We start from the raw sequence: 12,027 nt of genomic DNA on the forward strand, positions 1-12,027 counted from the left end.
TAAACTGAAATAAATTATAGTCCTAAGGGAGAGGGTGAAAATAAACTTAAATATGATTTTCATATGGAAGTATAACATAACATGCCTATAAAAATCAAGAGTAGAAATTTAGAATCGAACCTCCAGATATGGATATATTCTGCGAATATTTGATACTTCTGAGTCTTTTGTAATCACAAGCAATGGTGTAGCATAAGATTGATTACATGGCCCAAGAACCAAACACCACTCTTATAATTGCATTTAACTCATCTTTCCATCAAAGATGAAGAGGTGGGAAATTTTCAAGGCAGTTGTCAATTGGCAAAACGTGGCAAACTTTTGCTTAATGAAATTTTGGACCATATATTGGAATCATTCTTGCAAGACACATCAGCAGCCACATGTTCTGAACTCAAACCTGCTAAGAATTCAAATACACGCCCTTTTTCTAACATCTTCTTGTATTTAGCACTATCAACAGTACTTTCCCACTCGCCATCATAGTAGTGATCTAACTCTTGCCATAAGCCCTTCAAAAAATTGTAGTATTTAGTCACTCCTTGACTACCTTTTTTGGTTTCTCGAATTTTGGTTTTCAGATCATAAATCTGAGCCGAATTTCCCAAATCAGAATAGGTCTCGGTGACAGCATCCCACAAATCCTTTGCTGTTGGAAGAAACAAGTAAGTTTGACCTATCTCAGGTTCCATTAAATTCACTAACCATGACATGATCATTGAGTTGTCAGCATCCCAAGTTGGAAACTTTGGGTCTTCTTCAGTTGGTTCTTTAATTGAACCAGTAAAGTAACCAATCTTCCATTTACCTCTGATAAACATCTTCACAGATTGGAACCACTAAAGAAAAGTTTGACCATTCAATTTATGGGTTGTGATATGAAGGATGGACTATCATTAGAAACATAACTTGATGGTTGTAGATGCCGTTGCGACTGCTCTGAAGATAACTCAGAAGTTCTTGCTTGCTATTCTTTGACATTGGTATTCAAATAGAATTGATAACTAAACCCAAGAATCAAAGAGCGGCTCTGATACCATGAGAAAATTATTGAAGAAATATGTATCTCATTTTCTTATTTTTACAATAGGATTACATAATACATATATATAGATTCTAAACTACGTAACGTACAGAGTAGAAAGTAAACAACTAACTGCAGACCAAGAAATAAGGAAACAAACTCTATCTAAAAATTAAAATTCTATCCCTTATCTTTTTTCCCTTAAAAATAGATAGAAACCAAGTGACTTTTCCACACATGTCACCCTCAAGAAGTTTCAACTGAGCTGCAATATCCCTTCATCTGCATGATGTGCTCACATATGCCTCTGACGCCGACGACCTTTATAGGTGAAAGCTTCATTATTAGGGTGCTGGCTAGTGCCTTATCTGAGGTTATAAAATTGCACATCAATAGCCTTCAGTAATGCCCAGACAACATTATGCTGATTAACTAAACCATGAGTAACAACATAGATTTTAGTCATTATTGATGTGAATCCCACAATGAAACTTTGAAACCCACACTTAATTTGTAGTTTCAACTTCCCAAGAAAGTTCTAACAGATTTATGACAAATAAAATCTTGACCCAATGCCTAAGAAAACATGAACCAAAGGTATAGAAAATGATATTGATGCCACACTCAAGAAATAGATGAGAATGTGAGTGATAAGTCTAAATTTAGAACGTCACAAGAATGCAAATTCTTAATAAGTTCACTAGTTCTCAAAAGAACCAAAGAAATAATAATCTTTCAAATTCAAATAACATTAATCTCCAATATTATTACATAGCAAGGTTGTTGAATTTAAATAGGCTAAAAGAAACTCAAGATCCTAAAAATACAAATGGAAACATTGGAACAACCCTCCAAGTAGGTTTGTCAAAGGATGTTTCAAAAGTCTTCACCAACCCACCATAATTAATGCTATCTTTTACAAACTTAATGCTAGCCTACTATAATTAATGCTATCATTGACAAACTTAATGTTAGCCCACAATCATTGATGGTAGACTTACCTTACACATTGACAAACTTGAAACAAAACAAACAAATGAAGTTGAAAAACAAAGGAGTCGTTGAAAATCCCAAGTCTGAACAAGTTGTAATGAATTGGTCATAACTCCTTCTAGAGAACTCCAAATCTAGCTCTGTAAAATTTATTAGAAAGCTAACTTAATTATCTTTCCGAGGTATATAGCTTGTACATTACTTCTAGCTCAATCAATACAGTTTTTATTCCGAATTTGACCTTTATGCATTTTATACAAATTGTGTATTTGGCTGCCCAATAACTTGAATAATGCCCACAATGCCTTGTCTTCTCTTCAAGCCCAATTCATGATGTCTTGCATCTTGAATTGCATTTTTAATCCATATTTTCTCAATTAATCCATTTAAAGAAGCTTGCATCGTTTTGGCTCTTGCTCTTGTAATTGGGTCTCCATGAATGTGTAAAGGATCACTTGAAGTTTTAATGGTATTCCCTTGATGGTTCTCATCAATTATGAACGTCACACTAAGGCCATTAGATCGCTCCCATTTGTCATAAAGAGCAATATTAGCTTCAGTGTTGTTATCGTCAATAGGTGGTTCATCTTTTTGAATAACATAATGAATGTCCATCCACCCTAAGTGAAGAAGAATTCTCTCCTTCCATACTTTATAGTTTTCACCTTTCAACTTGAAAATGTTGCATTTGATTTCAGAAAAACTCATTGAATGTACAACTGCATAAAATTAAAACACATGTTTATATTATAAAATTTAGGCTACTATAGAGATATCATGTTTTACCAATGTAATTCATGTTACAAAATATGAATCAGGTGACATAAAACTTACATGTGGGCTAAAGTTCTAATTTAAGTAGATTCCCATATATTTTTATGATAAAATTATCAAACTATATTCCCTTTCTTAATTCCTGTGGGAACATTAAGAAAATAGTTTAGATATTTTATCTTAATTAAACATACAAATATAACAAAAATTCTTGTGAGATAAAATATGTTATATTAAATATGTTTAATCACAATTAATGTCGTTATATTATATGTGATCTGCAAGCACTTAATATGTAATTTTGCATAATTAAGGATGTTGTGGCTACTCCTAAAATAATTAAAATCATATTAGATCACTTGACATTTTTCCTTTTAACACATCATAACTATTCATACAAAATTGCATGCATAAGCAAATAAATCAAAATAATACATACAATTTTTAATATGACATTATAACATAGATATTTAAATGTGAACAGTGTTACCAAAAGTCAAATATAACAAAAACACCCTAAATTTAAGATCTTATAATTTAAATTCGCAAAATTCAGTGGACATAAAACGACCAGTCGTTTAGATACTTACACAGATATACGACCTGTCGTCCGACAAATGAACAGTTAGCCAGGTAAACAAACGAATGACATGTCATCACATATAGCTTTCCGACGACAACTCGTCTATACATTATCAAGTTAAACGACATGTAGTCTATATCACAGATGGAGATGACAGGTCGTTGGTACATAACTAACTAGTGGTTTTGAAATAACGAATAATATGACATGTCATTTCTGTCTCTATCAAATGACATGTCATTCAGTGTCGTCTTCAACCTTCAGCCGGGTCCATTTAACTCGTTTTTCAACCCGCATGACCCGTTTAGTAGACTCGACTATATTTAACATTGTACAACACCAAATTCAATGTTTCAAATCACAGAACTGTTAGGAATCCGTTTCACCATAACACGTAAAAATGACTTTAAGTTTACAAAAAAATAAATTTCGGGAATTTTTGCATATATTACAAAATATAGAACACTATAAGGTAGAGGTATATCAAAGTTCTGATACCAACTGAAAATAAGCTTAACTACGATTTTCGTATGCAAGTATAACACACACATGCCCATAAAAATCAAGAGTAGAAGTTTAGAATCGAACCTCCATTGATATATTATGCGGATATTTGATGCTTCTAAGTCCTTTCTAATCACTAGCGATGGGGTAGCATAAGGTTGATTATAGGACCCAGGGACCAAACACCACTCTCACAATTGTATTTATCTCATCCTTCCATCAAAGCTGAAGAGGTGGGAAATTTTCAAAGCACTGACAGCTGGAAAAATGCGGCAAACTTTTGCTTAATAAAATGTTGGACCATACGCCGGAAACATATTTGCAAGACACATCAGCAGCCACATGTTCAACAGAGGGTGCTCGGCATTATTTTTAAAAAACTGTTTTTGAAACTTTAAAAACCAACAGCTAAAAAAGTCAATAGTTATAGAGCGAGAATTGAATAATATTAATTGCTAGTTAAAATAGTCTAGAAACAGAAAAGCTCATCAAGAACAATTATAGAAGATATTGAGTATATAAATACCGTAAATCAATGTAATGTTTTCAGAAACATTTGTTTCGTTTTTATTTAAACAACAAATAGTAGGAAAAAAAAAATGTTAACATTCTCTTATTAGGTGTATCTTTTCTTTTTATTAATAAATTTTCTTGTACCGTCGAGATCCGGCGTGGCTCGACAAAAGTTCCCGGCTACGCCATTGATTAAGCAACTACAGTCTACATAATTGTTTTCTGATGTCTTTTTCGTTTTTTTTTTTGGCCCCACCAAAACATCGACATTACTTGTGGGAGTCTTCATCGTCTTTAGAAAAAAGAAGCAAATAATTCAATTCCCTTCGTAAATACCTAACAATGAATCTGAGACCTTAGTTGAAATATGGCCACTTGATAAGATGTTTGACGTTATTTTTTAAATAATTCATGATTTTCTGAAAATGATGTATTTAAAAATGGAAAGCATGTTTGGTAGTATTTGTCATTGCATTTTTGTTGAAATTACATTACCAAACTCATATTGCTTATTGCTTATCCACTATATCAAGAATATGGTGGATAATAAGGAAAGGGAGCTAATAATTCACTGCTTCATTTCATTTCTTGAGCACTTGGTTGCAAAACGATGATCAGACGCTGTTTGGGACAGCTGATGGGAAAAACTTTTGGGACTACGTAGCTGATGAGGCTAATTTCAAAAGCATTTTCTATGAGGCCATGATCACCGACTTTGAGCTGATAGCAAGTGTTTTGATTGAAGATTGTAACGAGGTGTCCAAGGGCTTGAAGCCTCTGGTCGATGTTGGTGGCAGCACAGGAACTATGGCAAGAGACATTGCTACAGCATTTCCCGATACAAAATGCACTGTTTTTGACTTGCCACTTGTGGTGGATAATATGGTGGGGACTAATAATCTGGACTTTTTTGGAGGGAACATGTTTGAGGCAATACCTCCTCCAAATGCGGTTTTGCTCAAGGTAATTAAACAATAAATTTTATCTTTTACTTTTATCATCTATATGTCACTAAGAATTTCTAAGAAGTTATAAAGTTAGTACCGGTCGACCGGAGTTTAAATCTTCGGAAGGTAGAGGCCAAAAAAATATAATTTATTTTTCTCAATCCTTCCATATCTTTGAAAGAAAAAAAAATGTAAAATTAGGAAATTTTCTTTTAGTCTTTAAATTTGGGCCAGTTACTGATTTAGTACACACATCTTAAAAATTACCAAAAAATCTCTTGCCTTGACTACCTTTCCAGCACAAATAATATTATTATCAGATATAATTTAGAATTCAAACACAATTGACTTGGAATAAATAGAAAGAAGAGAATAATTAAGTGAGAATAATTAAGTTAAGTAAATTCTAATAGAGCCAGCATCCAGTATAGAAGTTTTGGCAATTTTTTAAAACAAAAAGCTTAGTTAACTGGATAATTGGCTCAAATTAAACCCTATGGACTAAATGAGTACCTACCCTTGCATTCTGATTATTTACAGATTTTTATTAACTATTCCAATCTGACAAAATTAACTAATCAACTTACCTGGTGGATTCTGCATGACTGGAGTGATGAAGAGAGCTTGAAGATACTAAAGAAATGCAAAGAATCAATTCCAAGCACAGATGAGGGAGGAAAAGTGATTATCATAGATGTTGCCATCGAAAACCAAACGAAAGGCAAAGAAACAATGGAGACACAGCTATGCTTTGACATGCTCATGGCGACTTTCCTCAAGGGTAAAGAGCGGAGTGTCTATGACTGGAAGAAGCTCTTCTTGGCAGCAGGTTTCAGCCACTATAAGATAACTCCTAATCTGGGCCTATGGTCTCTCATTGAGGCTTACCCTTGATTGCATTCTGCTCTTAATAATTAATTTGTGTGTTTGAGTGGCAATTAATTTGTGCGTTTCCCTTTGCTTTTTATTTCAATTAAAGCCTTCGCTATGACGGGGTTCATCTAAAAAGAATAAATAAAAGGTCCGTCGTAGTCATATTTGCATTTTGGATTGTATCCTTTGACCTCTCTGTGTTGTATTTGAAATCTCTCTATTCTTATTTAAATAAATAACTGAAAATGTGTTTGTTTAATAACTTGTCAAACTTTTTGACCACGATTCCCTCATTTCTACTGAGCAAGAATTAAGTCCAACGGTGGAAATTTTTTAAAGTGAAAAATAAAATCACAACTAAGCAAGGGATGCAGTGAGCTTTACCTGTCATAAAATACATACAGCTATCGCAATGAAGAACATAAGTTAAAATAAAAACAGAAGGAAACTTTCATGATTCCAATGACCAAAAAAAAACAAAATTTCCTACTAGGACATCCAATGGCATCCTTAGATAATAATGGTGTGTTCAGTTTAATTATATGGGACAATGGGACATATAATTGGAATGGGGAAATCAGATTGAATGATGGGGGTTTTATCTACTCCGTTATTCCCTACTCAATTATATATAACGAAATATTTTAACTACTGTTAATGACAAAGTCCTGTTGAATGAAATAATTAATTTTTTATTCAATTAATTCCTACACGTGGGTTTTAATGTTTATAGTTCTTATTTCATATTATTACATATTATTAGTTGGGTGTTCTTAGATTTTTCACCAATACTCATGTATTGTTGATTGTTAAGATTAACCTTTGACTAAACATATGCTTGAGTCTATATGTGTGATGATCTTTGATTCCATGCCTTTCATAAAATTATTTACACAGAGTGTCTATGAAAGTTTTGATTCTTTATTATTTAATAGGTTTACATAGATATTTAGATATCATATTATTAAGTCGAAAAAGAATCTACACAAGATTATTTTTAAGAGTGGGACTATTGGCACCCCTCCAAATACCTTTTAAAACCCCTTTAATTATTTTCAATTTTAACTTTTATTAAAATTACATAATAGGATAATTTTTAGTTAAAATCCTACTCAAAATTCAAATAATTTTTTCCCCTTAAAAGAATCTAACATTTTAGAAATTAAAAAGGTTGATTTTCATCTAATTTTTTAGTAAGAAATCTACTACTGGTGATTGCAATTGAGAGAAGAAAATCCTTTTTTTTTTCAAGAAATCTTATTGTTGAAATGAGGATTAATAATAAAAATAAATAAAAATTAAAGAATGGGGTTTACACTAATAAGTTTTGATTAAGGGTATTTTTGTTATTAATGGAGGTGTTAAAAGAATTTTATAATTTTTTAAAATATTTTAATGGGGTTAATAAAGAAAAGGTGCATTAAGGGACATTTAGAGGGGTGCCAATAGTCACACTCTATTTTTAATTGGACTTAACTGAGAATTGATAGTTGTTAAGTTACGGGAAATTATCAGCCATATACCTTTAAATGACACCAGTATCAAACGTGCTGCAACACTTTTCGCTTATATCACTCGTATACCCTAAGTTGATAAAAGAGTTCTGACGTCCATCTTTTCATTTACTACCGTTAAGAACTTAACAGAATTGAGCAAAATGACTATTTTACCCTTTAAACTCAAAATGAGATAAAAAAATAAATTTACCTTGAAAATTAATGTAAATTTTCAATACATAATTTTTTTTATTTTGTTATTAACAATACATTTTTTATTAAAAAAATGAATTATTAATGGTACATATTATTAACAATTATCTATAAAAAATATTCATCTTATACTATAAAAAATTATTAACAACATATTATTTACAATTATACATATTATACCATAAAAAATTCAAGTTTGAGCTTGGAGGAGTAGATCTTCAATAATTTAGGTTAAATTTTGAAGGAATAGATTCGGTTGTAAAAAAAGCTTTTTTTTTTAAAGCAATTATTAACAATTATCCGATAAATGGGATGACATGTCATTTTCATCAAAATATATCATATGACATGTCGTTTTTTACTAGGTAAATGGGATGACATGTCATTTTTAAAAAAAGACTAGATTACCCTTATGATGTCAGCGCTTGCAAATGGCAGTTAACGGATTGGTGGATGGCAGAAGTGTTTTATCAACTTAGGGTATACGAGTGATACACTTGAAAAGTATTGTAGCATGTTTGATACCGGTGTTATTTAAGGGTATATAGTTGATAATTTCCCTTAAGTTAAATTGATAATTACGTAGATTAATTTCGAGTTGGCTTAAAAATTGAGAATTGATTAGTAATTAGATAATTGTTAAGTTGAATTGATAATTATATAGATTAATTTCGAGTTGACTCAAAATTTGAAAATTGATTAGTAATTAGATAATTGTTAAATTGAATTGTGGTAGATTCAAAAGCCTTGGTAAATTTAATTTCTTTAATTCTCGTGTTAATTTACTCGCTTTTAATCTTACTTACTTCTTTGGTTTAAATTTCTCCAAATAAAGGATTTTCTTTCCAACTAGGATATACTTTTAATTAGCTTAAATTAGATTTAACTTTCCTAAAAATTGACAGTCCTTGTGGGTTCAACCTCATTATTCATAATCTATACTCTAATAGACTCGTGCGCTTGCTAGTATATTATTTACACAATAAATTTTGGGTGGATTGCCAGGGACTGTATGGGAAAGTTGATTTGATTTGGATTGTACTCAACCTCTATGGTCGACAATGTAGCTGTAGACTATAACATTGACTTCCAACCTACTGGCTTCCCAATAAGAGTAAATCAATATTCAGTGGTCGACCGCCATTTATCCAAATCATAGGGATAGTTAAAATCAACATACCCAATCATAACTTAACCAAGTGAATTTTGTCCAAATCACCAACATAGTCAGAATCAACATACTCAATTATACCTTGACCAAGTGAATCACTCTGCTCAAACAGTAAACCAACATCTATGATCTTCAAATTATATTGCAAAATCCATTTCACAACTTAGCCAACATCCTCTATTAGGATTGTACACATACCTACTCATCATATTAATTACTTGTGAAATGTCAAGTATTGTACATATTATTACATACATCAAGTTACCCACAACATTTGAATATGAAACTTGCATTGCTGGTAAATTTTAATTTGAAGATGTAAATTTAAAAATAAAAATAAAAATAAAAAATGAAAATCTCATAAAGTCCAATAACGTCGGCTAAAGGTGCAAAATAGGGAAAAGCAAAATGTCAAATGGTCAAAAGTTCCAGTCTAGGACTGTGACTGAAGCGATGGCTACGTAACACTGAACTACCAGCTGAGAAATTTCTTCTTCATTTTCTGTGCATTTACGTTTTTATTATTATTTAATTTATGTGAATCTGCTTACAAGAAGTGGGCTCCATCTTCAATCCGTTGACTAAGAGGAAATTAGTAGGAAAAAAACAAGTTGACTCATCTGATCAATACGCACTCTATCTTATTCTTTTATATCTGCTTAAGGTTACTTTTGCATTCAGCAACGAAAAATGAGCTCTTCATCGTTCAACGAGATGCCGCAGCCACCGCTAAACGACGTCGAAGCAGGCACCATAAATGCTATCAGCAGATGGACGCGGGGGCGGAAGCCGGCGGCACCCGTATCCAGAGTAATTAGCTATACTACTCTACTTCATGATGTAGATTTATGGGCTTGCAATGCTGGTGTCTTTATGATTTTGAGTTCAGCCAGATCTAGTTCTTCTATTTGCTTCGGTTCAGCCAAAACTGTCTGAATAAATGGATTCAGCTCTGAACTTATTTATTGTTGAGCACTAAATTAAAATAGTCCCTGACAATTAACATAATTTAGTGGTCAATAAAAAATCAGCTCAATATTGAATTGATTTGCGAAACAAATGGGAAAATATATATTATAGAATGATAGTACTTTAATTAGTTTAATATTTTAATGTTATTGTAATTTGGATAAGTTCAAATTTAAGATAATTCATCTTAATTGAATGGGGTTAGGACTAGGATTTAATAAGAAATAGGCTTATTATCTTGGTTTCATTTAAAAATATTTTAGATGATTCTTATTTAGGGTTCATCCCCATCATTAATTTGAAGTTTTCTGTCTTTTACTTCTATCAAGTTCTGGTGCATTCTCGATATATACTAAAATGAGTTATAGTATTGCTTCTTTGTTGCATCAAAAATCTATCTTTGTTTGCTTAATTTTGTGAATCTAATGATCTTCTTAATATAGGATTAAAAAAGAAAACAAAATGTGTGAATCCCATGATTACCCGCATTAAAGAAAGTTGATTATTCATACAAAGATTGAATATTAATTTGTACATACCATTTTGTTGATTCTTGGTTGGAAAGGATTCTTCCAATGATGAAGACTTTCGAGAATTAATTCTAAGCCGCTGGCTTGAAGATGTAAGTCCACGAATTTAACAAAACATTGAATCATCTTTGTGATGATAAATTTATCGACTTGCAGAAACCTATAAACCCAGATTTATGGTTTATCTAGTCTATTTCGTGTTGTATTGCTTAATTAGATTGATCCCCGCCACCGCTATGGTAACAATCTTCATCTTTATTATGATGTCTGGATTACAAGCGAGAGCAAACAACCTTTCTTCAACTGGTAAAGACAAAAATATTTATACCCCTTCTCTTTCTTTATATAAGGAACGCCTTTCAATTTGTTCCTTCTTGTTATCATTTCTTAATTAACTTAATTTGTGAAAATGAAGGTCGGATGATGGAGATGGAAAAGAAGTAAATCTTGAGCAATGTCCAAGGACTGATCGACAACATCAAGTAAGTAGAATATTTTTAGTCTTAGAACCGTTTCTTTACTAAACGTAGTACTATAAATGAAAATGATCAAAGTAGTATTGGTCTTTCTTTTTAGTTATTTGAGTTTTTGCGATTCGGTATGAAATCGCTGTTGAGTATCATATATGCAGCATTTTGTATTTAAATACTATACAAGTAATGCCGAAAAAACTTATTTTTCTTGTAGTGGAAGTTCTTAATTGTGCCAACAAGTTGAAGCTATTTAATGGAAAATTGAACTTCACATTGTATCTGGTTGCAAATGCAGCAATGAAATAAAAATTTATCTCTTTTACAAGACATTATCTTAGTTTTCAAACTCTAATTACAGTAACAATTATTTTCTCCTCTTTGAGTAGGTTGATTTAGAGTGGATCTTTCTAATCGCCAACTTTGTCCTGGAGCTTCCATCTGCTGCTTTTGACCAACTTTCTTCTGTGCATAAACCTCAATTTTTGCTATTGAGTATTGTTGAGTTGTGTCCCACATTGGCTAGTAAAGGGGAGATGTTTGGGTTTATAAGGTGGTAGGTCACTCCACCTAAAAGGCTAGTCTTTTGGGTTGGATATCAAGAAATCTTATGCTAAGTCCCCCCAACAAGTGGTATCAGAGCTAGACCCTAGTAGCCGAAATATGGTGGTGAAACAACTCAGGTGTGTCGGACGAAAGGATCGGAGTCCGGCGGTGGTTTCGTCCGAGGGGGGGATTGTTGAGTTGTGTCCCACATTGGCTAGTAAAGGGGAGATGCTTGAGTTTATAAGGTGGTAGGTTACTCCACCTAAAAGGTTAGTCTTTTGGGTTGGATATCAAGAAATCTTATGCTAAGTCCCCCAACAAATATGTTAATATCATTTGCAGCGTTGTTTATATGCATTGTAGGGCTCGTTCGTAAAGGTCAAAAGGACAAGGTTACATGGGAATGGAAGGCTACGTTGCC

General features: G+C 32.3%; 2 protein-coding genes across 2 annotated transcripts; one reads left to right on the plus strand and one right to left on the minus strand.

Annotated features, from left to right (window-relative positions):
- Positions 1-296: 296 nt before the first annotated feature.
- Positions 297-821, minus strand: LOC112097826. The gene has a single exon (XM_024183408.1). The coding sequence runs from the start codon at positions 819-821 to the stop codon at positions 297-299; it is 525 nt and encodes a 174-aa protein (XP_024039176.1).
- Positions 822-4,958: 4,137 nt separating this feature from the next.
- On the plus strand, positions 4,959-6,232 carry LOC18041480 (trans-resveratrol di-O-methyltransferase; the record flags this gene model as incomplete). Its single annotated transcript, XM_024183409.1, has 2 exons — positions 4,959-5,353; positions 5,929-6,232. Coding segments are annotated over 2 exons (699 nt in total), but the record flags the coding sequence as incomplete, so codon positions are not given.
- Positions 6,233-12,027: the final 5,795 nt, after the last annotated feature.

This window comes from Citrus clementina, unplaced genomic scaffold (assembly GCF_000493195.1).
Source record: "Citrus clementina cultivar Clemenules unplaced genomic scaffold, Citrus_clementina_v1.0 scaffold_5, whole genome shotgun sequence".
Classification (NCBI taxonomy): Eukaryota; Viridiplantae; Streptophyta; class Magnoliopsida; order Sapindales; family Rutaceae; genus Citrus; species Citrus x clementina.